The following is a 23,994-nucleotide window of genomic DNA, read 5'->3' as shown; positions in this document are numbered from 1 at the left end:
TAGTCCAACCCCCCTGCAGAAGCAGTTTCACCTAGATCAGGTCACAGAGGAACATGTCCAGGCAGGTCTTGAAGACCTCCAAGGAAGGAGCCTCCACAACCCCTCTGGGCAGCCTGTGCCAGGGCTCCCTCACCTGAACAGTGAAAGAGTTTTCTCTTGTGTTTAAGTGGAACTTTTTGTGTTCCAGCTTCATCCCATCACCCCTTGTCCTGTTGCTGGCTACTATAGAAACGAGGAATGTCCCAACCTCCTGACACCCACCCTTTAGATATTTGTAAATGTTAATAAGATCTCCTCTCAATCTCCTCCAGACTAAAAGCCCCAGTTCCTGCAGCCTTTCCTCATATGAAAGATGTTCCAGTCTCCTGATCATCTCTCTAGCCCTGTGCTGGTCTCTCTCCAGCACTTCCCTGTCCCTCTTGAGCTGAGGAGCCCAGAACTGGACACAGGACTCCAGCTGAGGCCTCACCAGGGTAGAGAGTTTCTCATATGTTGTTTAAAGTGTCTTTTTTTCTCCTCAGTTGTTTGCATGCCAGTTTCTACGCTGTTTCTTGTCAGCCTTTCAGTCCAAGAAGGATCTTAGTGAATTTCCTGAACTGCTCTGTGGTGGATAAGAGGCTATTGAGCTCTGCTCTTTGTCCCTCGTGCCGTTACCTCTGTGGGTGGAAGCGCGGTTCTCCGAGCTCGCGGGCTCTCCCCGGTGCTGCTTCACGTAGCCTGTGAGCTGGGTGACATCATCAGAGCTCTTTTGAGTCTTCTTTGCTCATTCTTGTGGTCGCCAGGGAACTCCAATTTGGTGTACGCTGTCATCCGCAAGCGGAACGTGTTTCACCAGCTGGCCAACCTGCCCACGGACTCGCAGGCCATCCAGAAGGGGCTGCAGCGCAAGAAGAAAACTCCGGAGCCCATTTCTCGCACCAACTCCCAGGACGGGGTCTCCATGGAAGGGTCACGTCCCGCTGCCCCTGCTGAGCCAGGGACGCTGAAGACGAGTTTGGTGGCTACTCCAGGTCAGCTTTAGTTTGCTTTTGTAACAGGAGGGAGGTTTGTTTTCTCTGTGAGATACGGTGTGGACTCACCCTTTCGCTAAGCACGGCAGAGATTAAGAGTTTACGTCTGTGAACGACCTGCTGCCTTTCAGACTGAGTTTCAGATCAGTTTGCCCAAGCTGATCACAAACAAGTCAAAGTAAACTGCCTTGAGAGTCTCTCCTCTCAGACTTAGTGTCCACTTGGCCATTTGTCCTGAGCTTGACCTTTTGCCTCAGTTTAACTGTATCCATATGAACCTGGGTTTCTCTTGCATTAGGGAGCATTTTCCTAGAGGCAAACTCACTCCTTTGGGGTGATGAAATCAAGGCTAGATTGCTTCTCCCGTTGAAAGGGGAGCATTTCAGATGTCAGCAGGTGCGTGGTAGAGCAGAGCAAAACCCTCTGCTTGAAGTATGTTTCATCCCCTTGTGTTTCTGGGCTTTCTCTCTGACCCAAGGAATCGACAAGCTCACGGAGAAGTCACAGGTGTCAGAGGATGGGACCATGCGCTCGCTGGAGCCTGAAGCCTCACAGCCCCCATCAGAGGGGAGCCCTCCCTCAGCTGTGAGCGATGGGGAGCCCTGGAGCGGGGTAAGGCCACACACTCTGCTGCATGGGGAAGGTCTATGGTGTGGACTCAGCCAAAATGGGGGGCTTAAAAGGAGAGCTCTGACTGGCCCACTGAAGAAAGGCAGCATAGGAGAGGCAAGATGCACATACACACTGTACTGGAAAACACAGTGGTTCAGAACTATCGCTGCATCATCCTGTGTGTTTCATGTTTGTGCTAGTGACACTGAGCTCTCTCCATCTTGGAAGCTACTAACGGAGCAGCAAGCACCTAATCTTAAAGGGATGTATTCCCGATCCAGAGGCTTTCAGCACACATTCTGACTGCTGCTGCTTTTTCTCTCCCTTCTTTCTGGGATGGAGAGCACTACCAGAATCTTCTGGATAGCTGGTGTTGTGAACACTGTGTTCCCACAAGGGCTTGGATGAGATGCTACCATCAGTGTCAGCTGCTTAGCCACGAAGATAAGGCAGAAGCACTGCAGTCTGTGAATCAAGGCTGCACTGGCCTCCTAGGCTCTGTGGCCGTGTCAGCCTTCTGCCATTTGCTTGTTTTCCCCATCAGGAGCTATGTAACAGCTGTCTTCCAGTTTCACTGGAGCAGTAGTCTTGCTCCCATTAACTCCTCAGTCCTGCAGAAGCAGGGCCTAAGTGGGAGAGTTTACAAAGGCATTGCAATCTAGCAGAGCAGGCTAAAGAATCCTATATCTTACCCTTATGTCCTGATCTTCTCTGCCGGTTGTGTTTGTGTATGTGAGCATGTGGGCCTCCAGTCCCAGACAGACAGTTGCCCTTCAGCTGCCCCACCTGGCTCCAGTGACACTATTTGCAGGTCTTTGGGGTGGGGGCCAAAAAGCAGACAGGAGGTGAAGGGCAGTAAAGCACTGGGTGTAGTATGCCATGGGAAGAATCATCACTGCTGTCTCATGGTGCTTCAGGTAGCACACAGCTGTCTCCAGGGATTGTGGTGTTTCAGACTATCAGGACATTGTTTTCTTTCTCTGCTAAACTTTAGCATACCCACCCTTGTGTCTGATTTAATTTCCATCCTTTATCTGTTGTAATGTTCTCCCCTTATCAGCCATAACCATTTCAGAAGTGTCTCATGAAACGTTCAGCAGCTTTCACATTTCAGTGTAATTCCATCTTACCTCTCCTAAATGTGTCAGCTGACTAACAATGGGAGGGCTATGTGAGGAGGAGGAGGACAGAGGAAGAGGGTGGAGGTCAGCTGAAAGAAAACCAGAGTTCTTTATGTTTTCATGCATTTTATTTTTAGAAGATTGATGAGGATGCAGCACTGAAGCCAAACAGGCTGAAAGATAAGGTTGTACGTGCAAACATTGCAAAACAATATTGCTGTTTAGGCTTTGAATAAACTGGAATGAATAGAATTGCCAAATATCAGGATCAGGTTTACGTCCTGGCCTTCCCTGGTACCAGGTGGAGGCCCATGGTCAGCAAGATGTCTTAAGCACACAGTTAATTATGTTGTCATTAAGCGAGATCTTGGCTGAGAACCTACAGAAGAAAAACTTGCTTCTTCCAGCAGCCCATGAAGCATAATCATGGGTCATTACCTCTGTGTGTCCAAGAGCTGGCTTGAGCTGTTCCCCAATTAAAAAAAGACTGGTACAGCACTGTCAGCTTCCAGTGGGTTGCAGCCCAGCTCTGCCCCAGGCCTGCTGCTTCTGGTGACATCTGAAGGAGTCTGTGCCTGTGGAGGTGCAGGCTGGCTGCTGGTGCCCTTGTCATTTGTTACGTAGACAAGTCAGCTCTAGGCTGTAGTAATGAACAGTCAGGGTGCATTGCAAAAGGGAGACACACTCCATTCTTACCTCATGCAGAGATTGATAGTGACTTTAAAGGGATATTTCCTTCCCAGCATGAATATGAAAAGCCAGGGTGTTGGTAATGTCTCTGGTATAGAAGTGAAACCAGAGTGATGGCATCAGGAGTGATAAAAGAGAATTGATTCTTGGACTTCTGACCAGAGCTTTCCAAAAAATGACTAGTGATGATGTTCATGTTTGGGGGTATGAGTGTGCCATCCCTTAAGGAGCAGGGGCTGTTAGGGAGAGAAAGACTTAGAGAAACACTTTCTAAGATATTCCAGGATGAGCACGCAAGATTCTAGAGATACTCAGTAGAAGGAGGTCTCAAAAGCTGTAGCTGTTCAGTCTCTGTGCTGAGAAAAAGCAGCATACTTTTGTCAGTCCTGTTTTGACTCTCCCACTGTGGGTTGTTCCAACAGAGTAGTGTCAGCACCAGTTAGTGACTGGAGTTGTAACCTCACCACAGGGTCTTACAACGTAACCCCATCAAGTATTGCCACTTGGTGGCTGAAAGCATGTGGTTTGGGTGAATGAAGGCATGATGGGGTTGAGCTGATGTAGGCACAGGCTGAACTCTCTTTCCCAGCTCTGGAAAAACTCTGGCAAAAGTCAGCAGATTGTGTTTCTTGCTCTGAAGTGTGATTTGCTCTGGTTTGTTTGGGGTTTTGGGGTGGTTTTTTTTAAGGATAGTATTTCTTTACAGGAGACATCACATCCCCGACGGGATCGAAGGCGCCTCTCGAGTGCATCCTCCAGTGGACAGTGGGCCCCAACTCCTGAGTGGGTAAGGGAATCTGGGCACAGGAAATAAATAACAAGGAAAAGAGTTGTGCCAAAAATGCCACACACCCTTCTCCTTCCTCTACTAACAGTGTCTCCCCCAAGGGCACATTTCCTCATGGGGAATGTCTTTGTCTCGTGGTCAAAGCTCCAGAAATTTGCCACCATTTGAGGAGAATTGTTTTACCTGTTTTAAACCAATGTCCTGCTACTTTTGTTGAGTGGCCCATGGTAGTGCTCCAGGATTTATTGTCTTGCCATTGTGCACTCAATTCATCCATAGAATCATAGAATGGTGGGGGTTGGAAGGGACCTTTAGAGATCATCTAGGCCAACCCCCCTGCAGAAGCAGGTTCACCTAGATCAGGTCACAATCCACCACTTCAGTGATTTTTGTAAACCTTATTTGATGTAGAGATAGTGGAGATAACTGTAGAAAACCCACTGATGCTGTGCACTGATTTCCCTGTGGGCTTTCCTACTGACAGGTGATGTCCTGGAAGTCAAAGCTGCCCCTGCAGACAATCATGAGGCTCTTACAGGTGCTGGTCCCTCAGGTGGAGAAAATCTGCATTGACAAGTGAGTACATGTGGGAGGGAAAGGGCTGTGTGGTGTGTAAAGTGCTCTGAGGTTGGCAGAGGTGAAATCTGGAGGGTCTCTAAGGGTAACCTCATAAAGGATAACTGAAAGCATCACTGGCTCAGCAGAGGGAACGTTGTTTTCCTTGCCAGGCTTCTCATTTGTCTGATCCCATCTCAGCTGTGGACAGAGTGTGTTCTTGGTGGCCATGGTCTCTGGCAGCTCTCTGTTCAGACTGGTACTGAAGCAGTTCTGGGAGTGTGTGTGTGGGACATGCTAAGGATGTTCCTGATCTGTGTTTCTGCAGGGGTCTCACTGATGAATCAGAGATCCTCAAGTTCTTGCAGCATGGCACACTGGTGGGGCTGCTCCCAGTGCCTCACCCCATCCTCATCCGCAAGTACCAGGCGAACTCGGGCACTGCCATGTGGTTCCGGACCTACATGTGGGGAGTTATTTATTTGAGGTAAACCAGCTGGGTGCAGCCTAACTTGGTCTTTTCCTACCTTTGGAGGGGTGGGCTGTGGAGAGAATTGCATGCACTCAGCCAGCTCTGGATTGTCATATTTACAGGACTGAAAGGTGTTGTTCCCTCAGAAGAGACTAGGGTGGATCAGCTGCTCCAAAACTCGTTCTGGTCGTGCTGCTTGTTTGAGAACTGGCAGCAGCAGGAGTAGAAAAGCTGCCTAGAGGGGAAGATGCAAAGATTTCATGCAAAGCCCTGGCTTTGTGGGCTGTTGTAGACACTGTCATCCCTTTAAGGTGCATTGCCTCTCAACCAGTGATTTCCTCTTTTGCAAAGCTGAAGGCATTCTGTGTAGCCACTGCTGTAATCTTGGCTCTGAGGTGTGAATTCTCTGTACCTGGCCACAGAGTAAAGTGGCTCTTGTCTTTCTCTCTCAGGAATGTGGATCCCCCCATCTGGTATGACACAGATGTGAAGCTGTTTGAAATTCAGCGGGTCTAAGAGAGCACTTACCTCTACTAAGAGAAATACACTGGATCTAAGGACTGCTGTGTGCTGCTTCATCACAGCTATTCCTGCATTTCCCATCCAGCTGAGAGACCAAAAGGACAATCACTTCATTTACCTCCCTGTCATTTAAAGCTTTAATTGGGACCTGCTTGGACATCCCTCTCCTCAGCTCACTTCTCTTCCCTCACCCTTCACCGTGAACCTTGAGTGAAAGATGTCTAAGGGATTGTCCATTGTTGTGGTTGCACTAGAAATCAGACCATTCTTAGCTCTTCTGTTACTCTTTTGCTCCTGGATGTGGTTTGGAAACCAATCTGTCCCTGTCCTTGCCCTGGCCAGAGTCAGCATTTAACTGAAAAACACTAGTTGTGAAATGGGTGCAAGGGAGAAGCTGCTATTCCTGCAGGAGATGGGGTTTGGAAACTGCAGTTACTTTCATGTAGCTCCATCAAGTTTCCAGGGCATCCCTTCTGGCTGCAGATATCTCCCTGGTCTCAGTTGCCAGTTGGTAGGGAAGTCTGTTCCATCCAAATGAAGGAGAAGTTGCTGAAGGAAAGCTTTTTGTCTCAGTTCTGAATCTCTCTGCTCCTTTCCCAGAGGGCTGCTTAAGAAGTTTTGCAGTAGCCAGTGCTTTGGTGTGCCATAAGTTCTTCCTTGGCTTCCAGGCCCAGCAGCCTGTCCTTCATGGTGGGCTGTTGCAGTGGAGTGTGTGTTACTCTAAAAAGCCTAATCCATGTGAGCACACAGGGAGGGACTGGCTCACAGCAAGAAGAAACCTGACTGAAACTCTTTTAGTCTTCTCCCATTGACTGAAAGGACAGTGTCACCTGGGTTTGAAGGGAACCATATCCTTCCATCCTTGCCTGGCAGGCTGATGCAATGCAGGGAGCACACTTTTGCAGGCTGCTGTCTAAGGCAAGGGATTGAGGGAGGCACTCAGGGAAGTTGTAGGAGGAATTTGGAAGTTGTAGGAGGAAAAGCATCTCCATGTCAGTAGGGAATGGAGAGAGCTGAGGCAAAGTTCAGTTCTGCAGGGCATTTTGTTAGAGACCAAGTTATCAGATCTTGAATGTATTGGGTCCCAGTCCTGTGAAGTCTGGGAAGGCAGAATTAGAGGTGGAGGGAGCCCTGCTGCTGCTGGCTTGGGTCAGAAGCGTGGGGTTGCACTTGGGTAGAGGGAGAGGTGGAGACATCCTGGGGTTAGAGTCAAATGTTGTGTTCTCCTGGGGAGGGGCTTGGCTTTAGCCAATGAAATGTGAGGAGTCCTGTCACAAACTCAGACCTTTCCCTCTCCACTAAAGCTTAGTCCTTGGTGCTCTGGTATTCAGGCTCTTACAGGGATCACTGCCCATGAACTGTTTGTCCCATCTTAAAACCAGTGAGGTGACTCTGTGGAAGCTGGTCCCTTGTGTTGAAGTAAGGGGACACTTATGGCACACACTCTGTGCCTTGTAACCCTTGCCTAAGTTTTGAAGCTAGAGTGATTACAACATGACCATCCTCTCCTAGAGAGAGTGCTGCTCTCGTGTCCTGCTGGGTTGACTTCAGGTGATTTCCTCCTTTGGGCACTGAGAGGTGACCTGGAGTCCCAGGCCAAGCTGAAATAAAACCTGGGTGGTTTTCTGAAGGATAAAAACACACGAAGCAGGTCATTCCCCCACTCACCGCCCAGCTCCAACCCACTCTGCCATCTGGCGCTACTCCCATCCCGACCCCATCTCTCCTCAGATCCAAACAGGGTGAGGTCTCTGTTTTACTTGGAATCTCTCTCATATATTTAAGAATGTTTGTGGTGGGGCCAAGCTCTGATTGTGTGGCACTTGCACCTCCCAGCTGGAACGGGGCATCCTGTGTCCCACGTGCTTGCCTCTTCCCTCCCGTGAGTCTGCCGGTTCTCACAGTCTCTTCCATCCTCCCTTTTCTGCTTTGTTTCTTTGTGAGTTCCTCTGGAAACCTTTTTGTTTCTTTCTTGGTGTTTGGAGTCTGATCCTTGTTCTGTGGAAATCAACTTGCACTGTAAACTATTTGCTTACTTACAGAGAGAAAGATAAAGATTATCTGAAACATGAGTTGCTTGCTTGCTTATTTTTTTTCCCAGGGAGAGGTTTATAATCTTATTTGTCATATGCTGAGATGATTTATGCTACTAGGAAACCGTGTGCTGGCTTTGCCTGCAGTGTCTGAATGGTTTTTGTAGTCAGAAATGAAGGCTGGGCTTTGGAAAGTGAGCACCAACTGCGTGGTTTAGGCCATTTCTGTGTTCATGGCATGAGATGTCATCAAAGTGGCTGCCTCAAAGGGCACAGAGAAGGAACTAGGTCAGACAGAACCCAGTCTCCTGATTTAGTGAACTGTGTAATAAAATCCTCGTGCAGTTGAGACCCTTAGAACAGGCACCCTGGCCCTGGGAGAGCTCTGCAAGCCCTTCAGGGATGGCAGAGGAAGGAGGAGCAGGTGAGGCAGCGACGTGTCACGGCTGTGTCACATTCAGGAGTCAGCACTAGCACACTTCTCCCTGGGCTTTCACTGGGCCCAGCCCTGCTGTCAGTCTCATGAAGGAGCTGAAGGCAGTTTTAGTTGCCTGCAAACTGCGTGTTGGTGATTTTACCAGTCCTGGAGGTTGACACAAATCAGTCCATAGACAGACCCTCTGAAGTGCAAGGGCTGAAACCTTGGACCCTACATATCTCTTTGGCCTGGAAGAGTGCTTTTACTGTTGCCTGTTATGGGGTTTCTTACCTTCATGTGCAGTATTAGAACTGGGTGTTGTTAGGAAAGGACATAGAGAGCCTTGACCCCTTAGCTGACCTGTAGTGGCTGTGGGCAGGGGTTGGAGCTGGTGGGATTCTTTCCCACTGGTGTGTTCAGGTATTCCACCTGTTTACCAGCAAGAAGCCACAAGCCAACTTCTCCTTCATTACATACCTGTACATAGTCCCCATGGGACTTAGTGCTTATATCTCAACCTCCAAAGTCACCTACTCAGTAGCTTAAACAGTAGTTTATTTATTATGCTGCAGATAACATCCAGGTCATGGGTTTGCTCGGGCAGTACATCATTGCTTGTCTCCAGGCTGTCAGTGACTAGAAAGCATTGAGATTGTGTTCATCATCTGAAAGGGTCAGACCTTGGCATGTATCTCCTGTAGATCCCTTGGTACAAACTGTGACATGAGAATAATTATTAACTTTATTGGAGCCTAATTTATCCAGCTGTTATTTCTCATGACATTTTTCTGTTGACACAGGCCTAAGTAAAAAACACTTATTGGGCAAAGTTCATGCTCATGCAATTGTTCTCACCTCTCAGACAAAGGTGCTGTGTCACTGCCTGAATGCTGAACCCTCAGGGGAGTGGGATGTGTGTGGTCAGCAGTTTCTAGCTGTTACCACAGTGTCTTGGGAGAGTTTGCTTTTCTAGGGGAATCACAAAAAGTAATGCCCATCCTAAATCTACACTGCCTCTGGGATTGATTTATGGAGGAACAAAAGCCATCATGTAACTGCCTTTTGTACTGTGCTACTTTGGCCTGGGCTAAGAGTCGTGAAAGACTTTGATTATAAACCAAGGCCTGCCCTTAAGTCTCATGCAAGAGTGGTGTAAGTCAGTGCCAGCTGACTCTGAGATTGGTCTTTGCAGAGCAGACCCAGAGATTTCACAAGATACTCATGGAAATTCAATCTCTCTTTATTTTCATTCATCAGGCTCTGTATTTGGGACCCACAGCCACAAGCTCCTCTGCTCTCCCACATGCTTTCAAAGTGAGCAGCTCCTGTGCAACAAGCACTACCAGGTCTTTGACCAGGCACCACGCTGTGCACCCATGTGCCCTGCAACGTGTCTGTGGCTGTGCAAAGCAGCAGGGGGAGGATCAAAGTGTGGGGACGAGGGAGGGATTTGCAGCACATTTTTTCTTGTCCAAATGTGGGATGCACTGGTGCCAACATCAGGCATGAGTAGCTTTAAGTTAAAATCAGCCATTGTACTTCTCTAGTGCTTCTCATGAGGTTCTGTGAATGCCTGTGAGGAGAAAAAGGGTTTATCCTCAGTAAGGCAAGGTCATGTTATAGCTTCTGGTTTGGATAATGGGAGGAGGTGCACTAATTGGTGCAGGTCTGAAAGCATTGCAAGAGCTTGGTGTGCAGTGGGGCTGGGTCCTGTGGGACTCACACAAGCTGATGTGGCAGATGTCAGCACCAGGAATAAACAGAAAGAGTCCCTGTTCTGACCATTAAAGCAGCTACCAGCACCTGTGAAAATGGCACCTGTGAAGTGTATGATTGGTTTGTGAATGTCTGTGGCTGGGACTGACGGGTCTCTTCTGTGCTGCAGGCTGGCATGTGGGTGAGCAGTAGTGAGGCTGGTGGTCCTTGCCTGTGCATTTTGGAAGTTCTGTGGAGTGTGGATCGATCTTTGTTGCTGATGAAGGCTGCTCTTGCATTTTTTAATCTGGAAGATTTCAATTGGAGGTGATAAGTCCCACCTGCTATGGTACAGCATCCCCTGGGAGGCTGCTGGAGAGCAGCACGCTTCCTTAGAGCAGTGAGGCACTTTGTTTGTGGGCTTTGAGTCTATTCTCTGTGGAGAAAAGCAATTAACATCAATCTCCTTTTCTCCTGGAACTCATGGAGATGTGTGAGGAGAAGCTCGAAGCTCCAAAGCTTCCCTGTGCATATCCATTGCTTACTGCATCTTTGTTCAGCATCACTGTTACAGCCCAGGGTGGGGGGAGGCAGCTTGGTTCAGGCTGTGACGTAGACCTCCAGGAGCCCCCCAACAGAGTGCATCCTGTAGAACACACCCAGAGGGAGCCCAAAGTTCACGATGGCAAACCAGGTGGAGTAGCCATAGAATGACTTTTCCAGTCCGTTCTCGAAGACGGGGTGAGCCCCAAAGGTGGGCATGACCCACAGCTAAAGAGAGAGAGGGAGAGAGAGCACAAGTCAGAGCCTCACACACTCCAATCTTAGCACTGGCTCATGTGGTTGTTAGGGATGAGAGGATCAGAGACGTCTCCCTGGCAGGGAAGAGGAGGAAAATCCCCTGTTTATGCTGCTGACTCCCTCAAATCATGTTGAATTCCTGGAAACCTAATGACAGCCTCATTGTGCCCCAGCAGCTTCATCTTTCTACAGAATTTCACTGTTTCCTTGGCCAGTTGTTTTCTTTCACTGCACTGAAGATTTATGTGGATTCCAGATCCCAGAGCAGAATGCTTTACTGGGTGACTTTCAATTCTGGAGACTCATACTTACAAAGGTTCTCTGCTGGTGCCTTGTGTTTCTACTCCTGTCTCAGGAAACGCCTCTCAAGCTGGTTAACTCTTGCACATGAGAGGTTCCAAAGAAACACAAGGAAGGATTTTTTCCCTGTTGAGGTGAGGGAGCACTGGCAGGGGCTGCCCAGATGGGCTGTGGAGTCTCCTTCTCTGGAGACACTCAACCCCAGCTGGATAAGTTCCTGTGTGCCCTGCTCTAGGTGGCCCTGCTCTGGCAGGGGGGTTGCACTGGGTGAGCTTTCCAGGTCCCTTCCAGCCCTGGAGATTCTGTGATTCAAAGCTAAAGTTTTGTCACTTAGGAATGTATTGGCTGTCTCCTTCCTGCACCCAGGAAACTGAGCTCTGTCAACTCTTAGGTTAAAAGAGAGACTTTGTAATGATGAGAGCAGACCCAGCGTGGCCCTGTCTCACCAGTCGGCTGGCAGTGGGCAAAGGTTTCTCGTCCGAATTAGTGGCCCAAGGGAAAGCCAAGGAGAGCAGATGTGTACCATGGATCATCATGGCTGAGCCAAGCTGTGACACAACAGGGAGTGCAATACTTACTATGATGTTGCACAAAACCAGGAAGAAGGAGATCTCCCTTAATGCTCTTCTCTTCCAGTTCAGGTGAGAGTAGCTGTGGATGTAGGACAGAGAAGCTTTGCGGATCTCCTGGCCCAGCTCCAGCATGCTCACTCGCCTCTGGCTGTGGCCTTCACGATTCTGCTCTTCTTTGGTTTCTTCTTCCTTGCTGGCAGACATCTGTGTGTGCTCCTGTTTGCTTCTTGTGCTGGTTTCCTCTTCTCCAGGGAGCTCTGAAGCCACCACGTGCTGCCCGGCGTGTCCCGCGTGCGTGGCCTCAGCCGCTGCTACGAGGGGCTGCCGGTGAAGCCCGTCGATGATGAAGACATTTTGGGTGATGCTCTGAAAGATGAGGAGGACAGAATAGGACAAGATGAGGCTGTTCAACAGCTTCGTGGGGTCAGTGGCCACAAGGGCAACGATGGAGAAGTAAGACATGCCAATTTGGCCCAGGGCTGCCCCCATCAACAGGATCACATCCAGGCTGCGGGTCGGGTTCTTCACTGTGTCCAGCTCCCTTTTCTCCAAGGCGTGGATGATTGTCCCAGCCACTGCACTCACACTCATCAGGGGCAGGAGCACGACGTAGTAGGAATAGTACATCACAAAGACCTGGTGGCTGGGGGCTGAGCCCGTGGCCTGGATCTGGTACATCATGAAGACACAGATGCCGATGACCACGGCAGCAGCACCCAGCAGTGGCCCAAAGACCACTCCCTGCAGCTTGAACTTGGGCTTGATGTGAGGGACGTGGTGGTGGCTGATGCGTCTCCCCACGTTCTTCCACATGACGTAGAGCACGGAGCAGCAGACGAGGCAGTACTCGGAGCTGAAGGGGTACAGCAGGATGTAGCCCTTTTGGAAGACTTTGCAGATGGTTGTGTTTGGGCATGTGCATAAGGTAGTCTCGTTGTCTGGAGCAGGAGAAGAGGAAGGCAACAATTAAGAGGGAGATGGCCTGGATTTCATGGCTATATTTGGGAGTTTCTTGGGTGCAGGCACCATGTGTTTCTGTGTATCTCAGAGACAGTGATCAGTGGGAAGTTAAGGCATTACCACCCAGTCCTCAGTGCTGTGAGGAGTCACAATAACAGGGTTTAGCAAATGTCTTTTCCCAAATACAAAAGGCTCCTTCTGGTAACACCATATAGGTGCTGCATGATAGAGACATTCCTTCCTTCACAGTGAAGCCTCCTCTATCTCTACCCTTGGAATATTAGTTTCCTCTTTTATTTTCCCTGTGTCCTTAAAAAGGAAAGTGGAGCAGTTACATGAGTCTCCCCGTGTCTGGCAATCTTTTGCTTGCAGCTGGCAGGTAAGTGTGAGCAAAAATGCTGATTTATGGTGGGCTTTTCCTTTCCTCGCCCTCAACTCCAGAGTTTCATAGCAGATGCCCCTGCTCTAGGTGAAAATGTTTTCCTCTTGCACCTCATCTCCTCAAGATGACCTCTAGTAAGAGGGAAGCTGCAGCATTTGGGGGAACTGGTGGTTATACCTGAATCATTGAGGTCAAGAACTGTTTTCTCTCTAGAGGTAGTCTATGAGATACATAAAGACAGGGAACTTCTGGTGAGAGTCCAATAAGGGCTACCAAGATGCTCAGGGGACTGGAGCATCTTTCTTATGAGGAAAGGCTGTGGGACCTGGGGCTGTTCAGCCTGGAGAAGGCTGAGGTGGGAACCTCACCAACACTTATAAGTACCTAAACGGTGGGTGTCAGCAGGATGGGGAGACACTTTTTTTCTGTGGTGCTCAAGAGACAGGACAATGGGTGATGGACATGAGCTGGAACACAAACAGTTCCACTGGAACATGAGGAGAAACTCCTTTGGTGCTGAGGTGAGGGAGCCCTGGCCCAGGCTGCCCAGGGAGGGTGTGGAGGCTCCTTCTCGGGAGGTTTCCAAACCCACCTGGACATATTCCTGTGCCCCCTGAGCAAGGAGAACCTGCTTTAGCGGGGGTTAGACTGGAGGAGCTCTGGAGATCCTTTCCCACCTCCACCATTCTGGGATTCTATGTTAGCCTAACACAAATAGAGGTGTGGAAAGGAGCCTTGCCTCCAAATCGCTGCTCCACCTCACGCAGCTGGGAATCGATCTCCAGGTGAATGGTGTCATTGGTCACGGCCAGGATCCAGAGGAGGAGGTTAGTGGCAATGGTCAGCATCAGCCCACACCTGGGAGAAGAGAAGGACACTTCTACAGTATGTTGCCTGTGGAGATTGTTTATGAACCCCCCATCTCATTCTCCAGTCAATGAACAGGTCCCTAGCCATGCAGCAGGAATTTGGGGTTAGGAGGAAGCAGCAAGTCCAAGGCACGAGTGAAAATGAAGGGAGCTGGTGAGACCCAGGGCGAGGGAGGAAGGATGGGCCTGGTCAGGTCATAGCTTGTGATGCAGAACAGAGTCTGTAAGATCAGGTGAAGCCAGTTCAGCAGGAAAAAATGGAGATCATAAGCAGACAGAAAGGAAGAGTTTGGTTAGAGGAGTAGAAATCATGTTTCCCCTTCTCTTTGTACCTGGTGAAGTTGTGCTGGACTTGAATGCAATCCTTAGAGTGATGCCACAGAAAGAAAGCCTGCAAATGAATAACACCAGTGCTGTGAGTGGGCTGAAGCTGTCAGCCTGCTGCACACACCCTGGAAAGGGACAGGCAGGCAGGGGGGCACGTGTGTGAGTGGGAGCGACGCTGCCTGTGCCAGCAGTGCCGGGGCATGTGTGCACCTCAGCACTGGGGCATGTGCTGAATGCCTGCACCTGAGGCAGATCTGCATCTCCCTTCCTCTCCCTTGTATGTCTGTGGGTGTCAGCTGCTGAGATGGGAACCACTGTGCTTTCTAAATATGGCTTTAGGTCTGGGGAGAAGAGGGTTGGTGTCAGAGCAACAGATTGCAAACGGTGTGAGATGTTTTTGTGCCCAAAGGGTTTTGTTGGGGGATGTGTTGGCGAACAGAGAGGCTGTGTCTCTGCTTCAAAGACATCTCTAGCAAAATCTGAGATTTCCTCTTCTCTCTCCCTGCTTTGCTGCTTCAAAACAAAGTCTTTGGGATCCTGCAGTATGCCAGGTATTGCTAGAGTGATGTTGTTCTAAATCTGCCTGTCTCAGTCTGGCACAGGAGGAGCGTGGGTGGTATTTGAAATGATGTGGGATACTTTAATGCCTGTGATGCTCATCAGAATGCCTTGTGTGCTCCCACTTTCCCAAGCCTCCTTGCTCCCTCCCACCCCTTGGGCTCCCAGGAATGGGGCAGAGAGAATGAGTAAGCTTTCAGAAGGGTAATGTGCCGTACCTGGATGAAAATGAAAATGATTTCAATGCTGGGGAACACAATATCCAGCTTGGATTTGCACTGGATGAGAATCGTGCTGTAGCCGATCTGAAACACGTTCAGGAGGATGCTGAAACTGCCAAACAGCAGCACTGACCCTGGGCAAGCAGCAAAAGCACCAGTAAATAAACAGACGTGTCTGTGGAGCACCTGGGCCTGGCTGGGGACTGGAGTCCTTGTGCTTCTTGGATTTGAGTGGAGCTGGAAGCCTTCCTGTTTGGAAGTCTCATGATTTTGGGAGAAGGGGGCAAAAGGGACCCTGATTCCTGAAGCTGGTGATGTGCTTTGGCTGGTTTAAGGTGTTGAGAATGCAAGGGATTTCCTTGGGCTTGGATACAAGGTGTGGACATGGGTTTTGGTCTATTCTATGCAGTCTGGAGTGGCAGAGACAAAGGTGGGTGATGGTTTCTGCCAAGATGAACACAGGTCTGCCTAGGCTTTTGGCAGCACCAGTCTACAGAAATCAAGACTCTCTAATTGTTCTCACTTTTGCTTTGGACACCTCTATGCAGGTACTCAGGTACCTTGCGACTTTCCTCCCTTTAATTGCCTGTGCTTGGAATTAGAAACTCCATAATAAGCCAGAGGCAGGGCTGCTTGGAGAAGTGTCATTTCACAAAGTGGGGCAACTGCTAATGGGAAATCTCTCAGAAAACCTGGGTGTCACCAGGGTGTGAGTCAGTGGCCAGGAATCTTCCCCTGGAAACAAGGCTGCCGTGATGTTAAACAAGGACGAGGGTGGGTGGCATGGGACTGCTGACACCCTTGGAGGATGAATGTGCTGGTTCTCCTCTTCCTTTGCAAGGTGGCTGTGCCTAAAACCTTTCCTGTGTCTCTCCCACCATCCTCAGTTGCTGGATTGCAGGTGGGAAATGCCTGGGTTGTGCTTTGGGAAGGGACCAGAGAGTAAAACTAGGCTTGAGGCTGAAGGGCTCCATGGTGGCAGCCCCCATTTCCCTGTCTTCCCCCAGTCTGGCGTGGCACTGGGGGATTCCCTAACTGCATCTCCTGGGGCTTCTGGCAATTTGAGTGGCAGGGGAAGAATTTCTTTGTCTTCCAAGCACTGGCAAGAAGGGCAAAGGCACAAGATGGTAAATGGAAGCAGAACTTACCCCTAATCCAGATGGTCCCTGCGTGGGAGTCGCGGTACAGCACGGCGTGCGGCTGCCGGCTGGTCCCCAGCAGGTAGTAGATGATCCAGCACAGGGACAAGACCTTGAGGATGGAGAGCAGGATCCACACATCTGACAGTGTGATGGCCACTTGGTTGAAAATCATACTGCTGATGAAGGCACTGCCCAGAAACACCACGTTCATGGCCAGCAGCCCTGAGAAGAGCTGCCCGGCTTTCTGAGCTTGCCTGTCCCTCTGCTGCACTGAGGAGCAGTGACGGTACAGCCAGAACTTCTCGTAGTGGATGGTGGAGGTTTCTGGTAGGGCTGATGTGCTCTTGCAGTGAGGGCAGGGCTTTTGCCTCGGGACTTTGTTGCCCAACATGGCTCATTGGCCTGGGGGGTCACCTGCTGCACTGAGAAAAGGAGAGGGTTAAAGTCAGAGAGAGGGAGGGGGACATGCTGAGATGAGAGTAGCGTGCTCTGCTGTGAAAGCCACCAGTGTGAGGACCTTCCTTCCTTGCTTTGCAGCTTCTTCCCTCTCCAGAAGCTGGATGAGAGGGAGAAGAGATTGGTGTTTAGCTCAGGAAAAGGCCCTTCTGCCCAAAGCTGGCCAGAGACACACTGAGATGGGCATTTGATGTCTCTACTCTGCCCTGCCAGTACTTGGAGCTGCTGGGACCAGAGGTGCCCAACCAGTTCCTATCCTCACCTTTCCCACCTCTGCTGTGCACAGCCCCAGACTTGGGATTCCTCCTTTCCCTTTGGTGCTGAAAGTGGAAGCACAGAGTAAGCTCAGACCCACTCAGAGGTTCAGAGCTGTTTGATTTGTAGTCGATGGGTCTGACTTCTTCCTTGTGTGTTTGGGCTGTGAGTTACACCACGCTCCACACAAATCGTGGCAGAACTGAAGAGGATAAAAGGAAGGTCTGTAAGTTTGGATCTAAGCTGCTGGGGAAATACCCAACCTCCCATCTGGGTGAGCTGAGACTGGGACAAGGTTAATACCTCATTTTCTTTCTCTTTCTACTTGTAGCACAGAGGAAAAAGCACAGAGCTCTGACACAGGGGAGTTTGGATTGTCCCAGACAGACATCCAGAGCCTGAGAGCTTTTCTCCCCATCCTTTAGAATAACCTGGTAGGACAACTTTGCCCATGGGAGGGAAATCTCCTTGCTCATACGCAGCAGTTGGGCAGATCAGCATCTCTAGATGTGGTTATGGAAAGGTGCTTTCACTCCAGGGAGCAACTCTGGCTATGCTGAGGATGGCTGGAGGGAAACCAGCCCCCTGCCATGTGTTTGAGGGTGGGGAGAATGGTATGTGGTCACCTTGGGGCTTTAGGGGAGAAGTTGTCTGGGAAGAGGTTAACATTTCAGTGCTCCCCCCTTCCTTTGCACGGGCACTGAGGTGCTCAGTCTCCTTTTGGAGATTCAGGGCACTTCTGTTAGAGGAGATTGATCCTAAACTCTTCCCCACTTAACTCCAAAGCTCTCCTAGCTTAGTAGCCCATGAGCAAATACCCTCTCATCTCTTATGGCCATAACTCCTCTGCTGTGGGATCAGGAGAAGACAACGAGAGGCCATAAAACCAGAAGGATCAGATGGAAACCTATCCAGGCTGCACCAGGAGGCACCCAAGTGCCCAGCTCACGCTGCTGCCCCTGCTCCAACCCCTTGCCCCAAGAGCAGCCAAGCCCCAGCCCTTACCTCCTGCAGCTCCTGCTGCCTGCTGGGCTCGGTGAGGGCTGGTGGTGCCTGCGTGAGTGCCCCCAGGGTGTATGTGAAGCCTTTCCGAGGGCAGAAGCTGTCAGCACTGCTCCCAGCTGAATGTGGCCTCTGCTCTCAGCTCATTGATTTTTTTTTCTCTTTCCCACCTTGTTTACTTTGGGTCTATTATTGTCATCACATTAATTACTCAGTGAGAAGCTCTCTGCCTGGCCAAGGGCAGCCAATGGGGATCGGCTCCTTTATACACCTGCCGGGCTGTCCCATGTCAACGGCCCTGGCACAGGATGTGCCAACTGGTAAAACCACAAGCTGGGGTGACTAATTTGTGCCATGGCTCGGGCAAGTCTGGAGCTAATCTTCTGGCACAGGCTTGTGCTGGGAGTGCTTGGCCACATTGCTCTGCCTAAAATCCACTTGAGTTCCCCACTCCCTTGCTTTTAGGCTTTTTTCTCAAGTTGAGCCATTACTTTGTGCCTTTAGATACCCAAAAGGCAGGACTCACAGTCCAGCCTAGGTGCAGGGACAAGGCCAATTTGATGCACTTCTGGCACCAAGGTTGCTTCTTTGGGTGCAATAGCTGTGACCCATCAATGCTGACTTGAGAGCCAGATCCTCATGTGCAAACCCCACCGGCTCAGCCATATGGGCTTGGGGATGCTTTAGGTCCAAGCTGTGCTGTCCCTGTTCCTTCTCCTACTGCAGGGCTGAAGTCTGTTTTGGGACTCTGGGGCAAGCTGATCCTTCTGCTTTTGTGGCTGGCAATGAGGATTTGGCAGTCCTGGCTGAGTTGGTGAGCCATGGAGGCCTCTCCATGGAAAGAGGACTTTGTGTGTCCCAAGATGAACTCTCAAGCTCTGAGGTTCTTGCAGCTGGAAAACATGTGAGTTGGGAGTTCAGAGTGTGAAACACTTCCTAAGAAGCTGATTAAGGGTGGGAGTGGGTGGTGGAGCACAGGTTATCGGGCGTCGGGGATGTGACGAAAGGGATGGAAAACAAGAGTGAAAGGGGCCCATTGCTCCCAGGTGAGAACACCCAAGTGTGCACTGCTGCAGCCATCCTGTTCAGTGTCTGCCAGGAGAACAGTCATGTTTAATGTCTGACCAAGCCCTGTGCTGCTGTGGTGGAGCCTGGATGCCCTGCTCTGGGCAGGGATTTCATGAGTACCCATGGCTAGATCTGTTCTGCCTTCCTCCAAAGCATCAGCATCTCCTGCCTGCTTGAGTGTGTCCTTGCTCCTTGTTTCGGTGCTCTGGGATCCCCTGAGTGCAATGAGACTCTCCTTTGGCTGCCTGGCTCTTCTCTAGACTCCCTTCTAGAGCTTAGCAGGGAACTGGGATCTGCCAAGAGCTATTTGGTGGCCTCTTTGTTGAACAAAGATGCACGACATTAACAAACCTGCCTGGTTTTCAGGGCCGTGGCCCTAAATTGATGTGACCGTGCAGGATTGGGAAACAGAGGCCAGGAGTAGGAAAATATCCTGGGGGAAAGACATTTGAGTGGAGCTTTTTCTTTTAAAGATGGGCCTGAAATAAAATGCTGGGGCCTGAAATAAAACGCTGGGACCTGCTGAGCCCCGGTGGTATTGACAATGGGACTGTGCACCAGGGCTGAAAGGATGAGGCATCCTTTCTAGCCTGACTTGCCCTCTCCTGGGTTTAGGGGCTGAGGTTGAACTCAGAGGAGTTGTAAAGCCCATGGAGACTGGTTAATCCTCCTAGTTGGGTCTCTGAGTTGTAGAGCAGCAGCTATTTAGCTTGAATGTTTTGCCATGTCAAGCATTGGAACGGGCTGCCCAGGGTGGTGGTGGAGTCACCGTCCCTGGAGACGTTTAAATGACGCACAGGTGAGGTGCTGAGGGCCGTGGCTTAGCGCTGGGCTCAGCAGTGTGAGGGGAGGGCTCGCCTTTGATATCTTAAAGGTCTTTTCCAACCACAGTGATTGCATGGTTTGTGTGCCACAAGTTGAACCGAGTGCTTAAGGTTGAACTGACTGGATTGATCAGCCATCTCCCTGCCCTGGAGAAGCTGCCTTCAGTCCGGGGCCGAGGGAGAGCTGCTGAGCCTCAGCAGTGCAATTTGCCCCTCTGCTATCAGCAGCGTGCTTATTAACGGCCTTATCTGTGCACTTAGCAGTAATAACACCCAGGCCGGGCCAAGCGGATCTGTAAACAGGAGCTGGGGAGGAAGGAGCTGTGTGCTCAGCCGCCGTGTTTGCGCACAGGCCGCCGCCGGAGCGCCGTGTGCCCGCGCAGCCCGCGCCGATAACGCGCCGCTCGCGCCTCGCCGCGCTGGGGACGGAGCAGCAGCCGGGCCCGCTGCGAAGAGCAGCCTGGGCACACACGCCTGCCCTGCATCCCTGCGCTCTGTGGGTATGTGCTGCGCTCCCAGAGCACAGCTCCGTGTGTCCTGTGGCTGTCTTGGACCTCCTGCCAGAGCTCCTGGCTGGTAAAGGCCTGGGAAGCGCCTCTTCCACCACCATCTCCTGCCTTGGCTCCCAGCACTCCTCGGAGCCCACCTTGCTTGCAGGCTGCGACTTGTCTTGTGCTTGAAACCCATCCCTTGTCTCCAGCCTTGTGACCTTCTCAATGCATCTATTTCCCAGCTGCTGCATTGACAGATAATAATTAACTTGGATTCCTCCCCTGGCCCTGACACACCTCAGAGCAAATCACCCAGATAAAAGGCTTCTTTTTTTCCCTTTCCCTACTAAAACAAAACTCGCCCTCAAATAACAGATGATTAAGAAGCAGAGGAGGGGATGCAAAACCCTGGTAGCAGTGGGATGGTGACTCAGCTCTGATCTTGGCCATGGCCTCCCCTGCTTTTTTCTGAGCAATGATTTCTGATGTCGTGCTCTTCATCTCTTGCCCTCCACAGAAACACAGAGTGGTGGGGGTGGAAAGGGTCCTGTAGAGCTCATCCAGCCCAACCCCCTGCTAAAGCAGGTTCCCCTCAGTCAGGTCACACAGCAACGTGTCCAGGTGGGTTTGGAAACCTCCTGAGAAGGAGCCTCCACACCCTCCCTGGGCAGCCTGGGCCAGGGCTCCCTCACCTGCACAGGAAAGGAATGTTTCCTTGTGTTTCAGTGGAACTGTTTGTGTTCCAGCTCATGTCCATCACCCCTTGTCCTGTCACTACAGAAAAAAGTGTCACCCCCTCCTCCTGACACCCACCCTTTAGGTGCTTAGAAGTGCTGATGAAGTCCCCTCTCAGCCTTCTCCAGGCTGAACAGCCCCAGGTCCCACAGCCCTTCCTCATAAGAAAGATGCTCCAGTCCCCTGAGCATCTTGGCATCTGCTCTCTGTGCTGGCTCCTGCACCACGTGCCTCAGGCCAGGGGCTGAATCAAGACCTTTTTGAGTCCTGGGGCTGGATCTGCAGGGCTGGTGCTCTCAGAGCTTGAATAAAGCCAGGCTCTTAACCCTGATATCCCTTGAGAAGTGATGTTTTTACTGATGGAGTTCAGTGCTCCCACCAACCTTCTGCAGCACATCAGGTGCTCAGATCCCTCAGAGGGATACCAACTCCAGTGAGGTGGGAAGACATGGGAGCCCCAGGGCTGTCCTTTGCTCTCCTGTAGCTTTCAGCAGCAACGACCATTTAAACAGTCACCCTGAGGCTCATCCTCATCCCCACTCCCTGTCCCCTAATGCAGGTCTGACCTCTGCTCAGTAATTGCTGAGATGGCAGGAGCAGACAGCAGGATGCTGCTGGTGGCCTCTGGCTCCAGCCTTGTTCTCTGACACAGGCTTTCTGCTCACTCAGCTCCTGTGCCTCAGTTTCTCTCCTCCCAGATGTGGAAGATGGAGCTCACAGCAGTGCTCTGCTGCAGGGATCCATGCTGAGGATGTGTGTATGAAGGACCAAGCAGGACCCCTTCACATGACTCAGGTACTTTGGGGTATTCTCCCCTTCCATAAAACTCTCCAGGGATGGATCCACACAGCTCCTGGGTTTGGGTGGCACACCTGGGACACTGCCATTGCCCAGAGACATTTGGCTGATTCTTCATCAGCTTTACAGATCATTCCTTTGCACATTAACTGACCACAAGCTGATCCCTTCTAGCAGAGAGTCCTTGAGCACACAGCAGGGCCCATGTTTACAGTGGAGTTTCCTTACGGTCTGAGATGTGGTGGGGGGTTATTTTGCTGTTTTGGACATGTGGGTCCTCACTTTCACTCTGTCCCCTTTCATGGGAATTCACTGGTGGCCATTTCCCTGCCTACTGCCTCTCCCAGGGTACATGTATATGGCTGCAGGGCAGAAGAACCCAGCCCTGGCTTGGAAATCCCTTCCATCCCTGCACTTGCAGCCTGAAGGTGCCTCAGGTTAGCAGGGGATCCTTGTGCTGTCCCAAGAGCAGTTTGGTTTATCCCAACACAGTTGCTTATAGTTGTGCTTCCCACTAACCCACCCCCTGGAGCAGCTGATTTGGGCTTATTGCCTGTATTAGTGCTGCTTGAGCTATTGTGGGGTTCTCCTTACACCATCTTGAGTTTATTTAGCCTCAGAAGTGCCTCTACAGCGACTGTCCAGAACAAAAGAGCAGTTCCAACCCTGCCCTGCCCGCTCAGTGCCCTCAGCCCTGGGAATCTGGGACCAGGCACCAGCCAAACCATGATGGAGGAAAACCCAACGTGCCCTCTGGGAACAGAGCAGGTGATTAGAAGTGTTTCCTTCCCCTGTCAAGAGCCAAGCAGCTTGGGCTACAACAATGTGTAGGGGTGGACGTAAGAGTGACGTCTGTCCCCGTTTACGTCTCTTTTCTGACTTAATGTGTGGCTCCTGCACTTGAAATTAATAAGGCTTTTGTTTTATGAAAGGCAAAGTTTCTAGGGGAGAGATTATATCTTCAGCAGATCAATGGAAAAAACAGAGGCAGGCCTTTGCAGGGTCTGTGGGGCTGGGAGAGGCTGCAGCCCTGCTGACAGGCTCACCAAGGGCAGGCTGGACCCTCCCTGGAGCTGCTGGATCAGTGCAGTCCTGGGAGGGCAAGGGAAATTGGGCTTTACCCATGTACCTGCCTCAGAGAAGGGCTGCTGGCAGGCAGGCTGCTGGCAGGCCAGCCCCAGGCACCAGTCCTTTCTGGTTTGGTGGTGGAGGTTTGGAAGGGAAGGGTGGTTGGAACCGTGTGAGGCTGGGCTGGCAGCCTGGGTTATCAGGTGGAAAATCCCATCACTCCATTCCAAGTAGCACAGTTTCCATTGATTTTATTTCTTGTTGTTCCTTGGCAGATGCACACACATCCATAAGAAAGTGATTTCTGCCACCTCTGCAGTGTTTATTAGCAGAACAATAACCCCTTGTTTGGAAGGGGAAACCCTGATGTCTCAGGGTACAGACCAAGCTCAGCTGTGTCATTTTGGCATGCACCCTCCCAACCTGGCAGTGTGGGCTTGAGGCACAGCTGAGGCTCTGCTTGGACTCTGGCTACAGCAGAGGAGCCCATTTCCACCTCCTGCAGCCCAGGAGTCCTGCTCTGAAAGCCCCCTCAATCATACAGTGGTTCATGGAGAGCTGCAGGCACGCAGAAGCCTGAGTTGGAGCCCCACTGCTACGTGCCCTGGGGCTGCCTGGGTGCTGGGACTGTGCTCACAGCCTCAAAGCATGCACAGGCTGGAGGGTGCAGCTCAAACAGCCCTTCAGGGCATGGGGGATACATTGGCCATAGCACTGGGTTGATTTCTGCGTCCTAGGGCACAGAATTCACTTCAGGAGTTCAGTGTTACAGTGAAAATCAATAAATAACTCTGTGTACAAAAACCTTCATATATCAAAAAAATCAGTATCTATTAAAAAAAAGGAGAAAAATCAAGAACAAATCCCTTTATCATTCCCCAGACTGTATTGCCCAAATGGTCTTTATGGTTCTTGAGGTTCAATTCAGGAAAGGTGGGACAAAACCTGTGCTTAGAGCCATCCCGTGTCGGGGCCGGCCCAGGAGCACTCGCACAGCTCTCCTGGGGAGATGACCTGCCCCTGGGGAAGAGGAGGCTGCAGCAAAGCCTCCCTGGAGAGGAAGGAAAACAGCAGGGGCTGATAGAGGGAAGGGTCAGTATGGATGGGCAATACAGAGAGGAAAGATCAAAACGTTTCCCAAAGCCTTTGGCGGTCGCCGGTTTGTTTTTCACATCTCTGCAGGGGAGTGGTTTCCAACTGGCCATTCCAGGAGATGAAGTGCTTTCCCTTTCTGTGCCTTCCATGCCTGT

The 23,994-nt window shown here is 50.9% G+C and overlaps 2 protein-coding genes across 2 annotated transcripts in view; one reads left to right on the top strand and one right to left on the bottom strand.

Moving 5' to 3' along the window:
* Positions 1–7,836, top strand: part of HID1 (HID1 domain containing) — a 30,688-nt gene extending 22,852 nt beyond the window's left edge. Inside the window, exons 14-19 of the mRNA XM_062011031.1 lie at positions 783–1,010; positions 1,489–1,622; positions 4,140–4,220; positions 4,705–4,796; positions 5,104–5,262; positions 5,700–7,836. Of these exons, the coding sequence (XP_061867015.1) occupies positions 783–1,010; positions 1,489–1,622; positions 4,140–4,220; positions 4,705–4,796; positions 5,104–5,262; positions 5,700–5,763 (758 nt within the window). The 3' untranslated portion in view covers positions 5,764–7,836. The remainder of the gene's footprint in view (positions 1–782; positions 1,011–1,488; positions 1,623–4,139; positions 4,221–4,704; positions 4,797–5,103; positions 5,263–5,699) is intronic.
* A 2,679-nt stretch (positions 7,837–10,515) lies between these two features.
* On the bottom strand, positions 10,516–16,438 carry OTOP3 (otopetrin 3). Its single transcript, XM_010201351.2, has 6 exons — positions 16,054–16,438; positions 14,903–15,039; positions 14,132–14,190; positions 13,670–13,788; positions 11,595–12,526; positions 10,516–10,686 (listed from the first exon to the last, which is right to left on the bottom strand). Exons 1-6 carry the CDS (start codon positions 16,436–16,438, stop codon positions 10,516–10,518), a joined length of 1,803 nt encoding a protein of 600 aa, XP_010199653.1.
* Between the last annotated feature and the right edge of the window lie 7,556 nt (positions 16,439–23,994).

Source organism: Colius striatus, chromosome 18, assembly GCF_028858725.1.
Source record: "Colius striatus isolate bColStr4 chromosome 18, bColStr4.1.hap1, whole genome shotgun sequence".
NCBI lineage: Eukaryota > Metazoa > Chordata > Aves > Coliiformes > Coliidae > Colius > Colius striatus.
Note: the sequence above shows the minus strand (reverse complement) of the source record. Positions and strands in the feature narration are given on the sequence as shown.